Genomic DNA, 22,133 nt, shown 5'->3' on the forward strand with positions numbered 1-22,133 from the left:
CGTGGCGTGGCAGCACGAAGGCAGAATGAACATGCTGTATTTATTTAAAAAGTTATCAACCAGAACTTTTCAGAGTTCGTCGTGGTAATAGATGGGGAATACATTGTTAAGGAATTTAAACGTTATAACAAACAAAATAACAATGTATTACTAGGCTGACAAAAAAAAAGAATATCATGTGACAATCTGTGCGGTGAAACAATTCGTCATTATTTATTTAAAAAGCTGTTAAGTAGAATATTTCAAAGTTCCTCCTGGTTATAGGTGGAGAATACGTTGTTAAAGAATTTAATCGTTATAACAAACAAAATAACAATTTATTACTATGCTAACAAACCTATCCCCACCTCAGCCGCGCCTGTAGGCTCAATGTTTTGACGTCGAACGTCACACGCTACATAGTATGTGTGACCGCTGTAGCCAATATTTCGAATACAGCCGAAAATGCGTGTGAAACGAGGCCGCCTCTTCCACTCTGAACCAATCGGCCGTGTATTCGTATCAATACAATCGCATAGTAGTGGACGGTAACAGTTTAATATCCTTAGCCCACTGCCATAATCCACAGCTTACATCGAACATCAAATAGTATCTATTGTTATGTTTTCCGAGTAGGAGGTACGATATTATGATTTAGTATGAGGAGGTCACTTCCAGCACGTGTTGGCCGTTTGTTTTCCTTCGTGTTTTCGTCGGACGGTGTTCATAAAGTAATTAAAACTCGTCGTAGAAACTAATTTTTACGCTAGCCTCATTTTTAGAGTTGACCAACATCTGACCTTGCCCGTCATAAAATTGATGGGCTTGGGCTAACCGAACGGTCCAACACCTTCTACCTGTATTATCGCCCTGCGTACCATACCTAAGCAGGTAATTTTGCTTGTAAATCAAAAACATATGTTGCTATTGAGTCATTGGGAAACAAGAATGGATAGGTTACCTGAAAGATGGTAACAAGTACTTACAAATAATGGAAATTATATCATTGAATAGAGACTGCAAGAGAGGTTTCTGAGATGGGTGCTAGGGGTAGAGAGGTGCACGCCGGGGTACATGGTAAGGGAAGAGTTGCAGAGGGAGATGTTGAGAGGGAGGGCGGGGTTAAGGGCATGGAGCTACGTGAAGAAGCTGAGGGAGGGAAGAGGGGGGAGTTAGCAAGGATGTGCGTGGAACAGGTAAGAGGCAGGGGCAGAAGGGGAGGGGAGGTAGATTGGTGGGAGAATGAGAGAAGACGTTTCTGGGGAGAGAGAGGATGGTCAGCAGAGGAGGCAGAGGTGATGATGGAGGAGAAGACAGAGGTAGTGAGTGGAGAGTTAGTAAAAAGGGAAAGGTGGAGGCAGCAGGAGGAGAGATGGGAAAAGATAAGGAGAGCGAGATACAATGAGTGGTATGGGAGGGTCAAGAGAGAGGGGATACCAGGATATACGAGGAAAGGGTGGGGAGACAGTAGATGGCAAAGAGTAGCTAGATTTAGGTTGGGTAATGAGATGAGGGGTGGAAGGTATTGGATGGAAGAAGAGGAGAGAAGATGTAGGGTCTGTGGGTGGGGGAAGGAAACGTGGGAACATGTGTGGGAGCTGTGCTGGGGAGGGGATGAGGGAAGAGGTTGGCAGGGGATGGTGGGGGAGGTGCTAGGAGATGAAGGAGAGGGAGGGGTATGGATGAGGTGGTTAGAGGAGTGGAGGGAAGGTACGGGTGGAAGAGGCGCGGGGAGGGGGGGGGTAGAGCAAGGTATGAATGCTTAGGAATGGAATGAATGAGTGCAGCCGGAAGAGGAGGTCCAGGGGGTAGGGGAAAGGATGGGTGAGAGGTAGGGAGGGGGGAGTAGAGATGGTATGAATGTGTGTGTGAGAGGTAAATCGGGAACGTGGCGTAAGCTAGAGTAAGAACTCTCTCCCTCTCTCTTATGGAATCTAGTTAAGTTAAGTTAAGATAAAATAAGTTAGGTTAACTTAGGTTAAGCATAGTTTAAGTTTTAGGTTAAGAGTTAGGTTAAGAAGAGCGGTGTGGAACGAATTGTAACCCCTAGGGGAACAATAAATGATACTACTATATCATTGAATAATATTAAACATATATATTTTTAAATTGATTCAAATGTTTTCTTTAAAATAGGACAGAACTTTACCTCCAACCTAATATATTTTTATAACAGTTAGTAATATTTTCAATATTTCCAATATTTGCAATTTTTTATGCTCCGCGAATTAAAAAACGGAATTTCAAAGAGGAAGAATCGTAGAATGCGACCATATGTTTAAAAATTTGTTTACACTTTAACCGGTGGTAAAATTTGCAGAACAAAGTTGTTTCTAACATATTTTCATTAAGAAATTACATTTGCGTATGACATGATAAATTATTTCAGAAGAATTTTATACCTTAAGGCGCGATTCTATTTTTTATGGTTCTTATCAGAGCGTTCAGTTGTTGGGCGGATTTCGCGCGTTTAGGATGTGTGTAAGCGTGAATCGCTTCGTCCTCTCTCCTGCATATCCACACAGTCGTCGCCTCTTTCTGAACAACTATCAATTTTCATGCGGTTCAAACCGCGCGGATTCCGCCGTGTCTTAACTAGGCCCAAGCGCGTTTTACGTGCATTTCGAAATGTGGGATGACGACGCTTTTGCACCGACACCTGAAAACGCGCGTTTTACGCGAGTAAAACGCCTCATCTGGACAGGATCTTATTAGACCAGAGCTGTTCAGCATCTGCCCGTACAGGCAGCGATTTTCTGGCCCTGGGCATACACAAAACGACGGGCACGAAGCCTCGTCCCTGCGGGCAAGGCTGCATGTACTTATCACACACATTGTCATAACCACGTGACCAGCTACGTCTGTGCTACGGCCTACCCCCGCAGAGCTCTACCTTAGATCATCAAAGCAGAGCCTTACTTTCTAATCAATTTCCACTGTATTACTTTTAACCAAACTGGGACTTTTATTTGAAATGAAAATAAGAAATAACGATTTGAAATATTTTATTTTGCTATTTTCAATACTGATATTTGAAAATAAAAATAATATTGATTTATTTGAAATAATAACAATGTCAAATTGTATATTATTTCGATATTTCTTTATTTTAAGTTTGCCAAAAGAAATAATTCCTAAAACAATATGTAACAGAGGGTGTCAGCATAAACTGAATTTGAACCTGATAATGCGGTTAGCTGATATAATTTTGAAGAACAACTTCACGATTATTTGAAATAATTATTTCAAATAATAATAGAATAAAATAACATGCTATTTTAAATGATATTTCTAGTAATGTTATTTCTAATGTGATCACATGCATGGAAGTAATTATAAAATAAAATAACATGATATTTTAAATAATATCTTATCTACTACTTTACTCTATTATTTCAGAAGTGCCCAGGTCTGGTTTTAATCGTAAATAACTAAATTGTCACGCATGGAAATGTCAATGCCAATTAAAAGCAAGAATATAATGAAACTATTTATATTTAATTACAAACACACTTTACAATGACGTGATGATCAAAACAATGATGTGTTTTATTTGATATTAAATTTATTAATTAAACATTTCAATCTTTATTTTCACGAAAAATAAGTTATCCAGAGTTGATGTTCTACTGTCCCCCATCCAAACGTGTCGCGAAATTTTTAGTTTCGTTAAAAATTTCTTTTGTTTCGAATGAAACACTAATCAGTGTTAAATAAAAAAGTAAACACTTCTGACATGTTCTTATGTCTAAGAAATTATCTTTAACCAGTTCTCACGTGAACCCCTAACGCTGCTTTAATCCGTTAATTGCTGGAACAAGAGAACATATCGTAAATATTTGGTTTTTTCCATTTGCCGCTGTACAGTCAGTTTGTTTTTGAATTTGATAAAAATCAACTTTCAATCTTTGAGAAATACAAAATAGGTTGGCAAGATGAAGAGTAGAATTTTCAAATGATGATAAACACATACAGTACTGTCTAAAATTCTTAGGCCACATCGTAAAATTTGTTTTATACTTGAATAAATGTCATTGATGCACACTTGTTGCCATACCAGGTGTATAAAAAATACGTGTTTTCCCGTATTTATTGGAAAATGTAACGAAGGAGTTGTGAGCTAGCTACCTCACAGTTTTAATTTAAATATTACAGAACATGTGTGGGATTTTTTGGACAGAGCATGAAGAAAAAGTCAATTAACAATTGCAGATGAATTGTTTAATGTGTTAAAATCAGAATAGCAAAATATTACAATCAAGGTTATTAATAAATGATTAATTATTAAAAAAAAAAATGTTTTTCCCTATATACTATTATGACGTTATATACTATTATAATATTATATAATTGTTAACAGTATATTATATGATAACGTTAGTATAATAAAATATACGTACGTGTATGTTCAGCGTAACTGTGTGTACGTTTTTTAACCCGCAAAGATATCTAGTACATAGCAAGAGGCCCAAGACTTTTGTACAGTACTGAAGGTAACAAATATTTACTTTCGGAATAAAATTGTGTTCACACCGTAAGCGACAGAACTTACGCGTCAATCCAATACGTACATAGTTGTGCGTCTGTGGTTTAGATTGTAAAAGTGGTTGCGTCTCCCGCCTGGACCGTTGTAATTGATAATTATTATCTTCCGCTCAGATTACGTTGTCAATATGAAATCGCGAAAGGCGATACATGCAGCAGTCATTAACAGTATACAACATGACTTGTCAGTTTTTGTTACGAGTATCAGTGTTTATATAATATCTCGGGTTGGGTGAGATGTTCAGTGCTGCATTGTTAGATCGTGTATGGTGACCTGTTTTCAGTCTACGCCGAAGCACTCTTACACTGAATTCCAATTCTCGTGGCAGACTTCAGAGTGAAGATAATTCTTAATTCAGGTATTTGATACAGTACATTTATTAATAATATTTTTTTTAAACAATTAGAAACCATTGAAAATATTTGAAATATTCCAGTCAAACGTAACTCGATTACAGCTTATCAGCATTTATGTCAATACTTACCGTTTAACTCAATAGGTAATGTTAGTACCTATCATTTCCCAAAATTTGTCAAAGAATCGCAAGTGATATTTATATATTTTGTATAACATTAAATGAAATGTAGTTATCATATATATCAAGCGAAATCGGACACTTTTCGGAGTAGTGTTTCGGATTTTGTTCAAATGAACACGCTGAGCACGTGAACTAATTATTGTATTATATCATACAACTTTCGTTTCAACCATTTTTTCATATACAAAATAGTTGAAATGTAATTTAGGTGGCACAGTTACAAGGAAATAGAGTACGTTATGCCTAATAGGATGAACTTGGGACCCCCCCCCCCTCCTTTCTACACGTGACCTACGCCATTCTATTCGGTTTGACATGCTGAACACGAAATATACTTGTCATTTTTGGCGCAAATGAATAGTTTTCGAGATATTCGCGGAAAACTACCACTACTACTACATGAATCCTGCGTAGACGTACGCGTTCGTGACTGCGCGCCACAACGTGTATGCAGCATAGGCTCTCCTCTTTTTCTACTCCTCAGCGCAGTGGCCAGCAAGCAACGTATATAACGGGCCAACTTGTTAAAAAGGCATTTTCTGTATAGAGTTATAGGGAGGTCGAGATTTCTGAGATCTTAAATGTTGACGAATGTGAGAATCGTCAGAGTTGATCGCTAGAAAAAATCTAACTGAGACCAATACCAATTCAAAACTTATGGAAAATCCATTAGTTAATAGTGTTGATTTGGGTTAGTTTCGATGGAGATATTCCAGGAATTTAAAAATGCATACTATTGTCTTATTCACGACTTGTTAAAATTATCAAGAAACGAAATAAGCGTTTCTGTGTCTTCTGTGTCCTGAAATTAATGCTGACAATATTTATTTTGTATAAAAATTTCATTCGTTATCTGTAGTTTATCGAATCTTGAAGTAACGACGTATGCGTATTGAACGCCTCTAGCGGCGAGAAGTTGTTTGAGAGGCATTATCCGTAAAATACAGCTGAAAACTTTCAATTCATCTTTGACGATTATTTGAGAGACGAAGGCAGTTGCCCCTTTTACCTTACGGTGAATCCCGTCAGATATTGGCTATGAAAATTTATCTTTGATTTTCGATGAAACGATTTCAACTTAACTTTGAGATTTATTCGAAGCTCGATGTAACAAGATGATTTATTCGATTGTTTTATCCACGACGAGTTTATCGTTATGCATATTTATTTTACTTCATATAACCGACCTCTTGATTCGACGTTGCCAAGTCGTAATACGTAAGAACACATTTTATTATTTAAACGATTGTTTAAACAAATGAATTTTTATTATTTAAACTATTTATTTTTATTATTAAAATATAGCAAGAAAATTATCCGAGAGACAGGCCAAATAAACTTTCCAAACCAGGTGCTTGAGAGATAAAGATACAGACAAATTCTCACGCTTCATCCGACTTCGAATAAAAGACAAAAAATACAGTGTATTTTATCTAAAACTTATTTGATTAATTTTTTATTTAGATACTGCCCATCTCTGCCCATGAGGTACTATATTGTCAATGCGTTTTCTTATCAGTGATATCTCCTGTAGGCCTATTCCACTGCGTCGCATGATAATTTGCAGTCCTCATAAATTCAAATCTTCTTCCTCGCCAAGCAAGTCTAAACGTGCGTGAAAATCTAGTTTTACTAGATGTCAGTAAAATTTTGATATTATAATTCAAACTATTTTCTAAATTTATTTTCTCGAATTTATCACGCGACGCAGTGGAATAGGCCCACAGGGAATACCACTGACTAAAAAAAAAAAAAAACGAAAAAAACGCATTGGCAATAGAACCGCATGGGTGATGTGGAAATCTATCAATACGAGGGTCGCCCTAATGCGCCACGTCCAGTTGATATGGTACGGGCCTGAGGTGGCTCGAGAACTATAGCGCGTATAATTCCATAACGCTATTTCCGAGCGCTTCAAGTACCTACAACTCGAAACTTCAAAAACTGTTATATCTCATCATGGAAGTATCTGACAAAAAAATGTTTCAGACAAAATTGACTTGTTTTTTCCGGTAGAATCTAAATATGTAACATTTTATAGGGGGTTCCATTTAAAATTACAAAGGTACCTCCCCTCCCTCGTTAAAAGGGAAGGGAGGCCACTTCACGTTTATGTAGTCAGAAAGGCCCTTCAGTTCCATGCAATTTAAGACTAAGAACTTTAAAATCGATGGCATAGTTTTCGAAATATTGAGCTGTTCAGAGTTATGTGGGCCACCCTGTATATGTATATTTATATATGTCTCATATTACGATATTATAAATTCTATATATAAATGTATATATCATACATGTAATGCCGTATTTTTTCTGCATTACAGGAATTGGTCAGGCGCGACGGTAGCGTGCCAAGTTTTCACCCGAACGACCAGAGTTCAAATCCTGCCTACTAACGCATTTTTTTTTAATTTTATTGTTTTATCATTATGTATTTATATTTTTAATTGATTAAATTTCACGCATAAAATTGCATTTTGAATTATAAATAACATGTATTTATTTACTAACAACAGGATTATTTACTATTATTATATATTATTATTTATATAATAATTATATATTAAATTTTATAAATTTCCTGTGATTTTCTGGATTTCGAACAAGTTACTATTACGTTTGTGTGATGTGACATAAGTTCATCTACCTTTTCTTGAACAAGTGCGGTCTTTTCTCCCTTATATGATATTGTCCTTTCGAACGTTGATTGTAATTAGAATTGCAAGGTGATATATTTTACTATCCGATAATTTTCGGCGGCCTGCTATATTTTATCAAAATGAAATCGGTACTTATCGTTATATTGAAGTTTAATCAAAATTGATAATATAAATATACAATGACAAAATATAATACAATTTTTAAAAAATGCGTTGTTTCACAGGATTTGAACAATGGTCGTTCGGCTGAAAACTTGGCACACTGCAGTCGCGCCAAACCGAATCTTGTTGTAGCGTAGAAAAAATACGGCATATGCCATGTAGCGAAACGTGCAAGGGTCAGAAACTTTTTCAAATTGCCGCTTCAATATTGCAACGAGCAGTTCATAAATGGTCAATTGTCTTTCCCAAAGGTTCAATCCACGTCTGCATGGAGCCCAAATTGCGAATTTCTACCTCATCGTGGAGTAATTTACAATATTCGGCAGCATACATATCGTACATACGTAAACCTGTACTATCGATCTGCATTATCGACCGTATTCTATCGCAACGTACAGTGTTTGCCGCGGAGAGACCGTGGCGCTAGTAAGCGGAACCGCAAAATTTTGTCTTTTTTTCTAGACATTTTACGTCTTAAATAAGTAAGTAATCAATTAAACATGCCTACCACCGTGTTTGTACATGTCTTTGCTACGTCTATACAGCGCCTTTTTTTCGATACGAACACTAAATCTCTCGAAATTAAGAGAATCTCTCAGCGGCAGCCATCTTGTGACGTCATACTTGTTTCAGAATTCGAATTTTCTGCCGAATATTACAAATTAAGTTCCAGGCTAGGTAGAAAGTTGCTTTTTACATGAGAGTTAGTTGATATTATATCTAGCTCACATACAAATTTTGGTTGTCCTCGGTTACCGGGGAGAGCGGCAGTAACGGTGCCAATATGGCTAAAAACCGCTTAACTCTGGTTCGAGATATACTACTCGGCAGCTTAGAGGGATCGGGAGGGGAACTAGATTCGCGCGCTGCCGCGCGCGTTGATTCGTATTACAATTACAAAGACATTCGACGCTGCCTATCACTGCCCGCGACAGCCCGAACTTAGCTAATTCAAAACTATTTATGTATTTATAGCTAACCGTCAGCTGTATCATAAGATCCTTGATGAGGAACAAACACATCGAGTAAATCAAGATGGTTACCAACTTAGAAATTTTCCTCGGCGTCTTAGCGGTACTTGTTGCACTGTATTATTACTTCACGGCACACTTTGATTTCTGGAATGTGCGAGGTATACCGGGACCAAAACCTGTGCCAGTTTTTGGCAATGTTATGCGCAACATGTTTGGGAGGATATCCCTTTCGGAGTTTGTAATGAATCTTCGGGAACAGTATAAAAACGAGCCAATGGTTGGAATAATAGTGAGAAGAACACCCACCCTTGTTATTCAAGATCCAGATCTGATCAAAGACGTTCTCATCAAAGACTTTCCGAAATTCGCTGATCGTGGATTCATAATAAGCGAAATAGTAAGTACTTGATTATGATGTATACAGGGTGTCTCACGCAAGTGCGACACTCAGAATATTGTATGTATAATTTAAATAGTATCAAGTGATCAGTGTCACGCAGAGGTGGTTTTTTCTCGTAGTTTTTAGGGTCATCGATGTTTCTTTAAAAATAACTAGATATACTTTCGTATTGCATCGCGTAGCTCATAAAAAATACATTCAAATAAGTACTGTGACATGACATTCAAACGACCTTGAACTTAAAAGCATAAACATCTTACCCTCTTAAAAACTTAAAAAACTTAAAAAGGGTTTTAAAAAATACAACCTCTGCGGGATACTGACCACTTGATACTAAATTACACATAAAAAATGGTATACTCTTTCAAAATTAAAGAAGGCATTCTGGGGATCGCACTTATATTCGACACTCTGTATAATGTACCTACTTATGATTTCTTCTGCAACTTTGTTTGTTGGTGACGAGTAGAATGCGATGCAGCAATAGAAGGCTTAACTTTGAAAATTATATACAAACACAATTTTGTGGCAACTTCTTTTAGCTAGGCTCCACTGACCCATATGTGCAGAATTCATCTTTAATAATCACGATAAAACTTTTCTTAGCATTGTACATTTATGTACATATAAGGTGGTCCAATACCTTTGATCGCCTTGAATATTTACGTTATTTGGAATAATATGAAAAAATGATTTTATACAAAATTTGCATCGTATGGAGGGAGACACCGTATGATGCGAACATCTTTCATATGGGTGAAATCGTTTTAGAGATTTCAAGGTCACTTTTATTTTTTAAATGGAATGACCTATCTTTTTCATCGTAAATCGGTAGAGCCTCGCGTTCAATTGTATTGACCTTCCTATGTCCTAAATCTAATAGTTACCGAGATATTATCGAAATCATTTTCCATATGTACTTACTATATTCATGTTGAAGGACATCAGTCCGAGGTACTCACTTCTAAGTAGTAAATACGTATTGAAAATTATTTCGATAATTAATTATTAGCTTTAGGGAGGTCAATACATTTTTACATTTTTACAATACATTTTTAGATTCAAGATACAAAAGGTAGGTCATTTCATTTAAAGAAATCAATGTGACCTTCAAATCTCCGAAATACCTTCACCCACATAATAAAGCTTTGCATTACAATACTTCCCCTTCTACACCATGTGAGTCTTGTACATATCATTTTTTTCATGCTATTACAAATAATGGATCGGTGAGTTGTCCCCATTTTCTAGATATTTACCGTCATTTCTTTCTACTTAGTACTATTATTATTAATACAATATGATAATTCCTACAATAACTGTATTATGAAGATTGCTGATTATTTATTGATGGACTTGCAATTAGTAATACACAATACATTTTTCCAAGAACGTAAAATATAATTTTCTAAAATAAAAATGTGTTATCATGTATACAGGCGGAGCCAATATCCGCACATCTATTCGCCCTAGAAGCAAAAAGATGGCGGCCACTGAGAAGTAAATTTTCTCCGGTGTTTACATCGGGTAAATTGAAAGGAACCTTCTCATTGATTCTTGCGTGCGCCGAACAATTGGGGGATTATCTACAAAAGTTAGTTGAAAGGGGTGAACCTATAGATTGCCGAGATTTGGCAGGCAAATTTACGACTGACGTCATTGGTAGCTGTGCATTTGGACTCGAAATGAACTCGCTGACAGACCAGGAAAGCGAGTTTCGGAAAATGGGCAAGGAAATTTTTGCTACGCATTTCAGAGCAGTCATGAGATTTAGAATGAAAGAGTGTGCCCCTCAACTATACGATCTGTTGAGTTATGTAATGCCGTCCGATAAACTTACAGACTTTTTCACAAAAATTACGATCGACACAATAAACTACAGGATAAAGAACAATATTTTCAGACCTGACTTTATGAATATTCTTCTCGAACTCAGAAAGCATCCGGAGAAAATCCCCGACGTTGGTATGTCTGTTTATAAAATTTTGCGATTATTTTTAATTAGTTGTAAGCTGAGACTTCGCGGTCTTTAATGAGACGCGGTAAATAATTATCATTAGTTTCATTTACCCTTTCCTAAAAAGATACAGTGAATTCTTATGGAGAAATCATTGTATTTAGTTCCTTTCAGGAAACAATTAGCATTTCTTGTACGATATTAATGTGAACAATATCAATCTCATAGATCGATGAAATGACATATATACGATTTTCAGAATTGACCGACACCCTCTTATCTGCACAAGCGTTCGTCTTCTTTGGAGCTGGTTTTGAAACTTCCTCAACAACCATTGGCAACGCTCTCTATGAATTAGCTTTGAATCAGGATATACAGGACCAATTGCGGCAAGAAATTTTGAAGTACGAGTTGGACAACAATGGTGATTGGAAATATGAAGTTATAAAGGAAATGACATATTTAGGCAAGGTGTTCCAAGGTAAGTGGTAGGGTTGTACTAAAACGATTATATACGGATCGTCTGATGAATAGTTGTAATTTTGCTAATACAGTAAAGATTCGATCTAAGGAGAACCCGTGGGCCTGTTCCGTTGCTTAGATCAGGCCTGGATAATTTGCGTCTCGTGAGCAACAGACGACACCTCTCCCTACTCCTGGATCTCCTCCACCAAACTCATGTGGAGTATAGATGTACATACACGCATATATTCGCAATCACGCGGTCACACGAGGCAAATCATGAAATAGTTGATAGTGCGCAACCAGTATACTGGTAGTGGGAGTCGTAAAGCGACAGCGGCGAAGAAGGTTTTCGGGCTCGACTTATATAGTTCAGTTCCACCATTCGTTTGTGCCCGCTTCGACCGCGCCGAACGTAGAAAAGGATAGCGCGTGTAAACATCAGGACCAAAGGACCTACAAAAAATAGCCTATCGGCGAGACAATTCTAATGCAATAATGAAATTTCTTTATTTTTACTTGTTTTTAATGAAATTTTACCATCATATTCGGGACATTTTTCTGATTAAAATGACACCAAACAAGATATAATTTGGCCCATATTTACTGTAAACGTGAAGCATTATGTATCACTTCAGCAATCTGCTGGAATAACTTCATAGCGAGAAATGAGAAATCGAGAAGTTAGTATCGCTTTGGTATTTTAAACAATACCGTAAGTTTTTTATTTTTGGCGACCGTCGCGATTGCTGTTTCTCTTTCTTTTTCAACTCGCTATCCTCTTCTACGTCCAAAACTTACTACATACCATTAATTAAACCACTAAATACAGTTCAAATTATATCGTGTTTAGATTCATTTTAATAAATAGACACGATAAACAGGTAGGTGGAAGTCCCACAAAAAATATTGAAAAATAAAGAAATTTTGTAATTGGACTAGTAGTGGTCCACACCGATATACCCGACCCCGTATTGCAGGGATGTGCATTTTTGTCTCAATTGAGACAATACCGTCCCCACCATATCGCCCACTGTCCCCTTCCAGTAAGCACCGTAACCGTGGGTCAACGAAGACGCGATACAACGGCGAACTTGACGAAGGTGGCCCCTACCCTGCCCATCACTGTCGTAACGGACCTTAAGGCGGTGGGCACGGCTCAAGATTGTGTGAGTGCATCCCCTCCCTAGTTCCGCACACGTACCCGAGTTTTGCAAGGGTACGGGAGGCCCGCTCTCATTTGTTAACAATGCAAAAATAGTACTGTTCTGTAGTCAAAATCGCTAGATAAAAGTTCAATCTAGGGTGAAAAGGTCCTCAGAAGTCGTACTTTTGCGTTTTTTAGCCGTAATTTGCAATATTCAGCAGCATACTGCTTAATCGAGTGACATTATCGTAAATATCGAGAGATTCAGAGCTCGTATGGAGTTCGTTGGACCTTTCCACCCTAGCGGGAACATATAGGAACTCAATGCCACGCCGATCACGTTGTATGCTTACGTATCAAACAAATGAAAGCGGGCACCCAGAAAAATTAGATCATTGAGTATTTCATCAAAATATAGTTCCGACATTTTTCGCTACGAGCGCTGTACTATGTTCCCGATCTGTCTCATCGTCAGTAGTCACTGTATCGGTAAAACAGAGGCCTATAAGAGCATGCGCGTGTACGTGTGCGACGGCGATCGCAAGGGTCCGGGATGCCTGGAAATATTTCCCAATAATGCAGAGACGGGACTTTTCCATAGTGAAAAGAGCTAGATAAAGGTTCAATCTAGGGTGGAAAGGTCCTCAGAAGTCCTACTTTTGCGTCATCGAGAAATGATTAGCTATATTCGGCAGCATGTTGTCCGCCAGAGAGGCCTGTAGGAGCATGAGCGGCGCGTCAACATGGATGGCGCTGTCGTAGCTTCGTTCGAATAGCCGTGCCGTGGCACACTCACACACCGCCTGATCAGCGTGTACGTGTGCCGACGGCGATCGCAAGGGTCAGGGATGCCTGGAAATATTTCCCAATAATGCAGTCACGGGACTTGTCAATGGTGAAAAGAGCTAGATGAAAGTTCTATCTAGGGTGGAAAGGTCCTCAGAAGTCGTACTTTTGCATCATCGAGAAACGGTTAGCAATATTCGGCAGCACGTCGTTTCTCAGGGAGGCTATGGAAACTGACATGGCGGCACACTCACACACCGCCTGGTCGGCGTGTACGTGTGCCGACGGCGATCGCAAGGGTCCGGGATGCCTGGAAATATTTCCCAATAATGCAGCGACGGGACTTTTCCATAGTGAAAAGAGCTAGATAAAGGTTCAATCTAGGGTGAAAAGGTCCTCAGAAGTCCTATTTTTGCGTCATCGAGAAATGATTAGCTATATTCGGCAGCATGTTGTCCGCCAGAGAGGCCTGTAGGAGCATGAGCGGCGCGTCAACGTGGATGGCGCTGTCGTAGCTTCGTTCGAATAGCCGTGCGGCGGCACACTCACACACCGCCTGATCAGCGTGTACGTGTGCCGACGGCGATCGCAAGGGTCAGGGATGCCTGGAAATATTTCCCAATAATGCAGTCACGGGACTTGTCAATGGTGAAAAGAGCTAGATGAAAGTTCTATCTAGGGTGGAAAGGTCCTCAGAAGTCGTACTTTTGCATCATCGAGAAACGGTTAGCAATATTCGGCAGCACGTCGTTTCTCAGGGAGGCTATGGAAACTGACATGGCGGCACACTCACACACCGCCTGGTCGGCGTGTACGTGTGCCGACGGCGATCGCAAGGGTCCGGGATGCCTGGAAATATTTCCCAATAATGCAGCGACGGGACTTTTCCATAGTGAAAAGAGCTAGATAAAGGTTCAATCTAGGGTGAAAAGGTCCTCAGAAGTCCTACTTTTGCGTCATCGAGAAATGATTAGCTATATTCGGCAGCATGTTGTCCGCCAGAGAGGCCTGTAGGAGCATGAGCGGCGCGTCAACGTGGATGGCGCTGTCGTAGCTTCGTTCGAATAGCCGTGCGGCGGCACACTCACACACCGCCTGATCAGCGTGTACGTGTGCCGACGGCGATCGCAAGGGTCAGGGATGCCTGGAAATATTTCCCAATAATGCAGTCACGGGACTTGTCAATGGTGAAAAGAGCTAGATGAAAGTTCTATCTAGGGTGGAAAGGTCCTCAGAAGTCGTACTTTTGCATCATCGAGAAACGGTTAGCAATATTCGGCAGCACGTCGTTTCTCAGGGAGGCTATGGAAACTGACATGGCGGCACACTCACACACCGCCTGGTCGGCGTGTACGTGTGCCGACGGCGATCGCAAGGGTCAGGGATGCCTGGAAATATTTCCCAATAATGCAGTCACGGGACTTGTCAATGGTGAAAAGAGCTAGATGAAAGTTCTATCTAGGGTGGAAAGGTCCTCAGAAGTCGTACTTTTGCATCATCGAGAAATGGTTAGCAATATTCGGCAGCACGTCGTTTCTCAGGGAGGCTATGGGAACTGACATGGCGGCACACTCACACACCGCCTGGTCGGCGTGTACGTGTGCCGACGGCGATCGCAAGGGTCTAGGATGCCACTAACCATTTCCCAATAATGCAGAGACGGGACTTTTTCATAGTGAAAAGCGCTTTAGCCAATTAGCATCTTGGAAGGTTGGATAATACAAGGATGTGAATTTTCAGTAATGGCACTAGATAAAAAGATCAACCTGACATGCTGAATCCCTCAAAAATCCCTAAAAATTATTGTTCGCGAAATGTAACAAATAGTTGGGCAAACTATATTTATCAATTGATTTTTTCTAGTTTTTATCTCCAGATAAAAATGAATATATTCGAAATATTTTCTGTAAAAATTTGATTTCAATATCTCTAATGGTTTGAAAGCAACCTGTTGCGAATTAGTATCTTGCGTCGATGGCCCGCTCCATAACATTGACACTGGAGGGTGTCATAAATTAGCCCTCCCACGACACTGTCCCGCCGAAGACGAAAGAACTTTCCTGTAACCTCAGTGCAAAACACAGTCATTCTCTAAAGTCTGAAACATTGCCGCTTCGCACGAATGTACGATTGCCTAGTAAATATGATCCAAATTATATCATGTTTGGTGTCAATTTTATCAGGAAAATTACACGAATGTGTTGAGAGAAGTTTCATGAATATATTATGAAAAACAAAAGAATTGGGACATTGCATTAGTATTGTTTCACCGATATACCTGACCCCGCATAATGTTACACTCTTCGGCGGTCTAGCTTCTAGCCCCTTCGAAGGGTAGACACTTGGGCGCGTCATAAATTGGCCCTTCTCCGATAGTGTCCAGCCAAAGACGAAAGAGCTGGCATGCAGCCTCGGTGCGAAACACAGTCATTCTCTGAAATCTGAAACATCGTCGCTCCGAACAAATGTACGAATGCGTAGTAAATATGATACAAATTATACCATGTTTGGTATCATTTTTATCAGAAACATTCCACGAATGTGTTGAGAGAGGTTTCAGGAAAAAATAAGGAAAAACAAAAAAATGATGACATTGCATTAGTATTGTCTCACCGATGTACCTGACCCATGTTACACCCAACGACCGGCACACCGAACGGCCAGGCCGACTACGCTTGCAATGTTCCGCATTTTATATGGATTTCTGTATGCATTGTCTGGCCGGCCTGACGGTACGCGGGGTCCGAGAGTTTCTGCGTTTTTATGAAATACATAATGGTAATAACGGTACTTCATTCATAACTTATAACGTAACTTTTAATATACTTGGTTTTTTTTATAATTACAGTAGGTATATTTAGCAAACATGTGCATAATCTTTATTTGCATTAAATTTTGTATTAAATTAAATTAAATTAAATTAAATTAAATTAAATTAAATTAAATTAAATTAAATATTTCTGGAATTCCGACGAATTTGTTTCGAATGAAGTTGCATACGTATCGATAATATCATTAAAATATCCTCACGAAGTTACCGCACTCCTCAAAAAATTGTCATACTTTACCTTCTTGTCATACCTTCTAGGCGTATGTAACTTCGTAAGTATATTTTAATGATATTATCAATACGCAGAGTTGGGCAAAATAGTTATCGAAATAAAAATTTCGAATAACGAATGAAAGATAAAAAAATTTGTATTAAAATTTGAAAGTTAAAATTACAATCTCATTAAAGACGGTCCAAATGCTCTAGATAAGCTCTAGAAGTCATTCGTATTAACAATATTGTTCTGATTAAAAACATAAAAGCATAAAAAAATAAAAGCATGTATTAATAAATAGATTAAAAACATGAAGCATCATTTGGACTGTCTTTAATGAGATTGTAATTTTTATCGTAACATTACGTATCGGTGAAATTTGTCCTAATCCCACAGGCATTCTGTGCCCCTTAGCTCTTTTATCTGGGGTTATATTGGGAGGGCTAGTTTCTGACACCCTCAAGCGTGTACCTGTCGAAAGACCCAGAAGCTAGACCGCCGAAGGGTGTAACATTGTGCAAGGTCAGGTATATCGGTAAGACAATCCCGATGGAATGTCATAATCTTTTTTGTTTTCCATTATTTTTTCATGAAACCTCTCTCAACACATTTGTGGAATGTTTCTGATAAAAATGACACCAAACATGGTATAATTTGTATCATATTTACTACGCATTCGTACATTTGTTCGAAGCGACGATGTTTCAGATTTCAGAGAATGACTGTGTTTCGCACCGAGGCTGCATGCCAGCTCTTTCGTCTTCGGCAGGACACTATCGGAGAACGGGTAATTTATGACGCCCCCAAGTGTCTACCTTTCAAAGGGGCCAGAAGCTAGACCGCCGAAGAGTGTAACATTATGCGGGGTCAGGTATATCGGTGAGACAATACTAATGCAATGTCCCAATTCTTTTGTTTTTCATAATATATTCATGAAACTTCTCTCAACACATTCGCGTCATTTTCCTGATAAAATTGACACCAAACATGATATAATTTGGATCATATTTACTAGGCAATCGTACATTCGTGCGAAGCGGTGATGTTTCAGACTTTAGAGAATGACTGTGTTTTGCACCGAGGTTACAGGAAAGTTCTTTCGTCTTCGGCGGGACAGTGTCGTGGGAGGGCTAATTTATGACACCCTCCAGTGTCAATGTCACGGCACGGAGTTATAGAAAGCAAATTTTTACTGAAAATATTTAGAATGCGTTCACTTGTATCTAGAGATAAAAACTAGAAAAGAATCATTTATTTAAATATAGTTTGTCAAACCATTTGTTACATTTCGCAAACAATAATTTTTACGGATTTTCGAGGGATTCAGCATGTTAGGTTGATCCTTTTATCTAGTGCGAATCATTACTGAAAATTCACATCCCTGTATTATAGAGAAATGGGTTGCGGAATTCCAGACCCTTCCAGCCCTCGTAGGCACACGTACACGCCGACCAGGCGGTGTGTGAGTGTGCCGCCATGTCAGTTCCCATAGCCTCCCTGAGAAACGACGTGCTGCCGAATATTGCTAACCATTTCTCGATGATGCAAAAGTACGACTTCTGAGGACCTTTCCACCCTAGATAGAACTTTCATCTAGCTCTTTTCACCATTGACAAGTCCCGTGACTGCATTATTGGGAAATATTTCCAGGCATCCCTGACCCTTGCGATCGCCGTCGGCACACGTACACGCTGATCAGGCGGTGTGTGAGTGTGCCGCGGCACGGCTATTCGAACGAAGCTACGACAGCGCCATCCACGTTGTCGTACGTCCGTACATTCTCTCTTCCTCTGTTTTACCAATACAGTGTGTTGCTCGATACTGAACTTTGGAAAACGTTCCTAGCTCCCCTACTGGACAGAAATGTTACTATTTAGCTTCCTCTAGCGGCCGTTCGTTCTTTCATAGCGTGACGATCATTATTGTGTCGGGGCATTTGGAGCTTGCCCTGGTCAGGTTCGGTTCCCTCCCCTTAAGGCCATGTTCGGCATGTTTACACTTGGCACTGGTCGGCGACCGAGGCAGCTCAAGCTTCTGAACCGTATGGCCCGCAGTGGTGGGGATTGGTGTTTTGCTTAGATCGTACAGTCCTAATTTGCCTAGATCGAGCATTTACTGTGAAAATGGAGTCATCATTGGAGTTAAAATCATTGGAGTTATCTGTATTCTTACTCCAATGATAAATGAAAAACATTTTTCACATAAGCATTCAAACGACATCACTGGATAAAATTATAATTTTCGTTTTTATTACTTTGAGATTCTAAGGCAACACTTACTGTTTATTTTGAAAATTAAAGGTCTACAACAAAATCTAACTACATTAAGTAAACTACGCCGTGAAATAGACTTTCTTTCTTCGAAAATCGATGAAAAAACCATAAGACCGATTTCGTCTTTACTAAAAAAAATCGATTTTTGTTTCTTTTAAATTCAACGTGAAGAAAAAGGTAAAATCTATTGGACGATACAATCATAGTATGTAGGTAATCATTTGTTGCAAAACGGATACGCAATTCAAAAGAAAACTTTAGTTTACACGATCACAGAGATACATCGAGATTATTTGTTTAGCGAACTTTCAAATAATTTTCATTATTCAGTCCTACATTTATAAAAATTACGTTTGCTGTGCTCTGTTGCTTATTTGTTTGAACAAGTTATGAATAACCTTTAAATAGAAGCAGAGTGGCGGTCATTGGAGAAATTGTATAAAATTTTAATCTAGTAACTTTTTGTTTACAGAAACGTTAAGGAAATATCCAACTTTGCCAGTATTAAGTAGAGATGCAACTAGTGACTACACGTTCAACGGTACGAAAGTGTCGATTCCTGTGGGCACAAAATTATGGATACCCGTCATTGCGATGCACAGAGACCCAGATATTTATCCAAATCCCGAGAAATTCGATCCCGAAAGGTTCAACGAAAGCGAGAAGTCCAAAAGACATCCGATGCACTATCTTCCATTCGGCGATGGTCCGCGAAATTGCATTGGTACGTACACATGGGCATTTCAAGAAATATTTTTAAGTCATTAGGCGTAATGACATTAGTTCTGCAATCGTTAGATTAGTGCACTAATGCAATCGCTTGCATTAGTGTAAGTCTCACCGACATTCAACCTCCCGCTGGCTCAGTCGTCGAGCATTTTTACCGTATGACTGGTTCCAAGGGGGATCTCTCCAGTGGTGGAGATAAAATTTTGACAGTTACGGTAGAGACGTTTGCAACAGTTACGGAGATAATAATGTATCTCGAAAAAGTAGACTGAGGTGGAAAAATTTTTTAAATAGGAGCTACAGTGACTCCCACTAATATTCGGACGCTCTTAAAAATCGCATAACTTTGTCAATAGTGGAGTATACTACTTGAATTTTTTTGAGAACTTAGAACAATTGGTTTGCTACATCACGTGAAAAAAATGTTTGATTAAAATTACAATTGGTCGAAATTGCAAAGAAAGTACTAACAGTTGTATTTTGCAACTTTTTTTATGTAGGATAATATTAAAAATGTAAAAAGTACGTTTTGTACATCTGTATCAATTATACATATTCTAAATATTTGATCTAAATCGGTCAACGTTGAAGTGAGCTAGAAACGTTTAACGATAAAAACCTAAAGGTGAAAGTCGCAGAATTTTGGCCTTGTCAGGGAATTTCGCCCTTATGTGATCATTTTGAAACATCTGTTGCTCATTGCAACGTTGACCAATTTTGATGAAATTCTCAGAATATCTATAATTCATACAGATCTACAAATCATACTTTCTAAATTTTCAATGTAAGTCCACGTAAAAACAACTTTTAGTATTTTCTCTGCAATTTCGACCAATTGCAATTTTTGTAAACATTTTTTTCACTTTATGTAGCAAATCAATTGTGCTAACTTCTTAAGAAAATGCAAGCCGTATGGTCCAATTGTTAACAAAGTTATACGATTTTTAAAAGCGTCTGAATATTAGTAGGAGTCATTGTATTTAGTTTCGTGTTTGACACATTGAGCTCTTATTTATTCGATCTTGAGATGACCTAGACATGGCGCATTAATAATATGACGAAACCATAGAACTTCTATCTAAAACATTTTTCCATATCATTCATATTTTTCAGGATATTTGCCCTGGGAATTTAAAAAAAGGGCACCCCGTATACGAAAAACGGGTGCCAAGTAGAACATTTCTAGACATTATGAGCAAGTTTAAGTTTTATACAGTTTTCAAAACTAACAAGATTAAAATATGAGATGCACCATCCATTTTTCGTGTATCTTCTAACATTGAATAAACTGCATACATATTTTATTTTTGAAAATTATTACGTTACATTTAGAAATATGAGATATTTAGCATTACAAACTTGTATATTTTCACACTAGTGTATGTTGTTATCGATAATGCATATGTCGTTAATATAGAATTCTTTCATTTCAGGAGCACGATTTGCCATCTACCAAACAAAAATTGGTCTTATAAAAATACTACAACATTATAAAGTCGACGTTTGTGAAAAAACACCGCTTACATACGAACTAGATCGGCTTGCGTTTTTACTTATGCCTGCTAAGCCATTGTACTTAAAGTTTACAAAACTAGACTATTAATAAGTTATTTTCTAATAAAGTGTATTATACTTCCAATTGAATTCATTAGTATACAGTGATAATTGATTTTTATAAGAATTTCAAAATTATTCATTTAAGAAATGATGTAATTAATCTTCATGGAAATAAGTTACGAAATTAATTAAGCTCCTCAAGGATATTGACACACAGTTGTACATTTAAATTAAAATTATTCTGAGTAGAAAAAGGATTAAAATCTGTGGTGTAACTATTGATTACAGAATCTCAAAACAATAGAAACAAAAACTACGTCGTATGGAGGCATTGATAATATTTCAACCATATAAAACGTTAAATAATTTTGTTTTCACTTTGAAAAATTCATCCCTGAAGCCGTTCACTTTCCGGGATGCTCAATTTAACCGTTTGCAACAGAAATTCTACATGATATTCGGAAAACAATTGAAGGTAACACAATCCGACAAAAAAGTACCTATACTATAGCAAAAAGGCACACATACTATAGATTAGAAAGCTGTTAGCATCTCCCTGCGCGATAAGGTAGACTGACTACATTACCGTAAAAACATGGTTTTACGCGCTTCAAGTTTTCGTCCTTAAATAAGAATATTTTGTCGCTGGTAAAGGGCTCATTCGAAATAGGAAGGTTCAATCTAGTGCGCGCTGGTCAGGAGCTGCCGAGGTTATTGCATATATTTGGTAATATAAGCGTTCGAAGTAGGCCAAAAATTGACGATGTGCATGTCGTGGAATCCAAGCATTTTTATGCCATTGGATGAGTTTTCTCGATGACGTCGAAACCAGCGCGCACTAGAAAATATCTCCAGCTACAAACTGAGCTATATGTTGTCTTGATTCTCTTCGAAATGAAGCGAAAAACTTGAAGCACGTTTC

The 22,133-nt window shown here is 38.3% G+C and overlaps 2 protein-coding genes across 3 annotated transcripts in view; both read left to right on the forward strand.

The window, feature by feature from the left end:
* Positions 1-4,756: 4,756 nt before the first annotated feature.
* Positions 4,757-21,296, forward strand: LOC143353467 (putative cytochrome P450 6a14). Its single transcript, XM_076786832.1, has 6 exons — positions 4,757-4,883; positions 8,858-9,253; positions 10,696-11,221; positions 11,473-11,694; positions 19,398-19,649; positions 21,088-21,296. Exons 2-6 carry the CDS (start codon positions 8,918-8,920, stop codon positions 21,255-21,257), a joined length of 1,506 nt encoding a protein of 501 aa, XP_076642947.1. The 5' UTR covers positions 4,757-4,883; positions 8,858-8,917; the 3' UTR covers positions 21,258-21,296.
* Positions 4,759-22,133, forward strand: part of LOC143353436 (putative cytochrome P450 6a14) — a 43,240-nt gene continuing 25,865 nt past the window's right edge. Inside the window, exon 1 of one of the 2 annotated variants that reach the window (XM_076786774.1) lies at positions 4,759-4,883. The gene's annotated coding sequence lies outside the window, so the exon portion shown is untranslated. Of the gene's footprint in view, positions 4,884-19,521; positions 19,650-22,133 lie in introns of those variants that run through there. The other variant, XM_076786790.1, reaches the window with a different exon arrangement.

Source organism: Halictus rubicundus, chromosome 1 (assembly GCF_050948215.1).
Source record: "Halictus rubicundus isolate RS-2024b chromosome 1, iyHalRubi1_principal, whole genome shotgun sequence".
NCBI classification, from domain to species: Eukaryota; Metazoa; Arthropoda; class Insecta; order Hymenoptera; family Halictidae; genus Halictus; species Halictus rubicundus.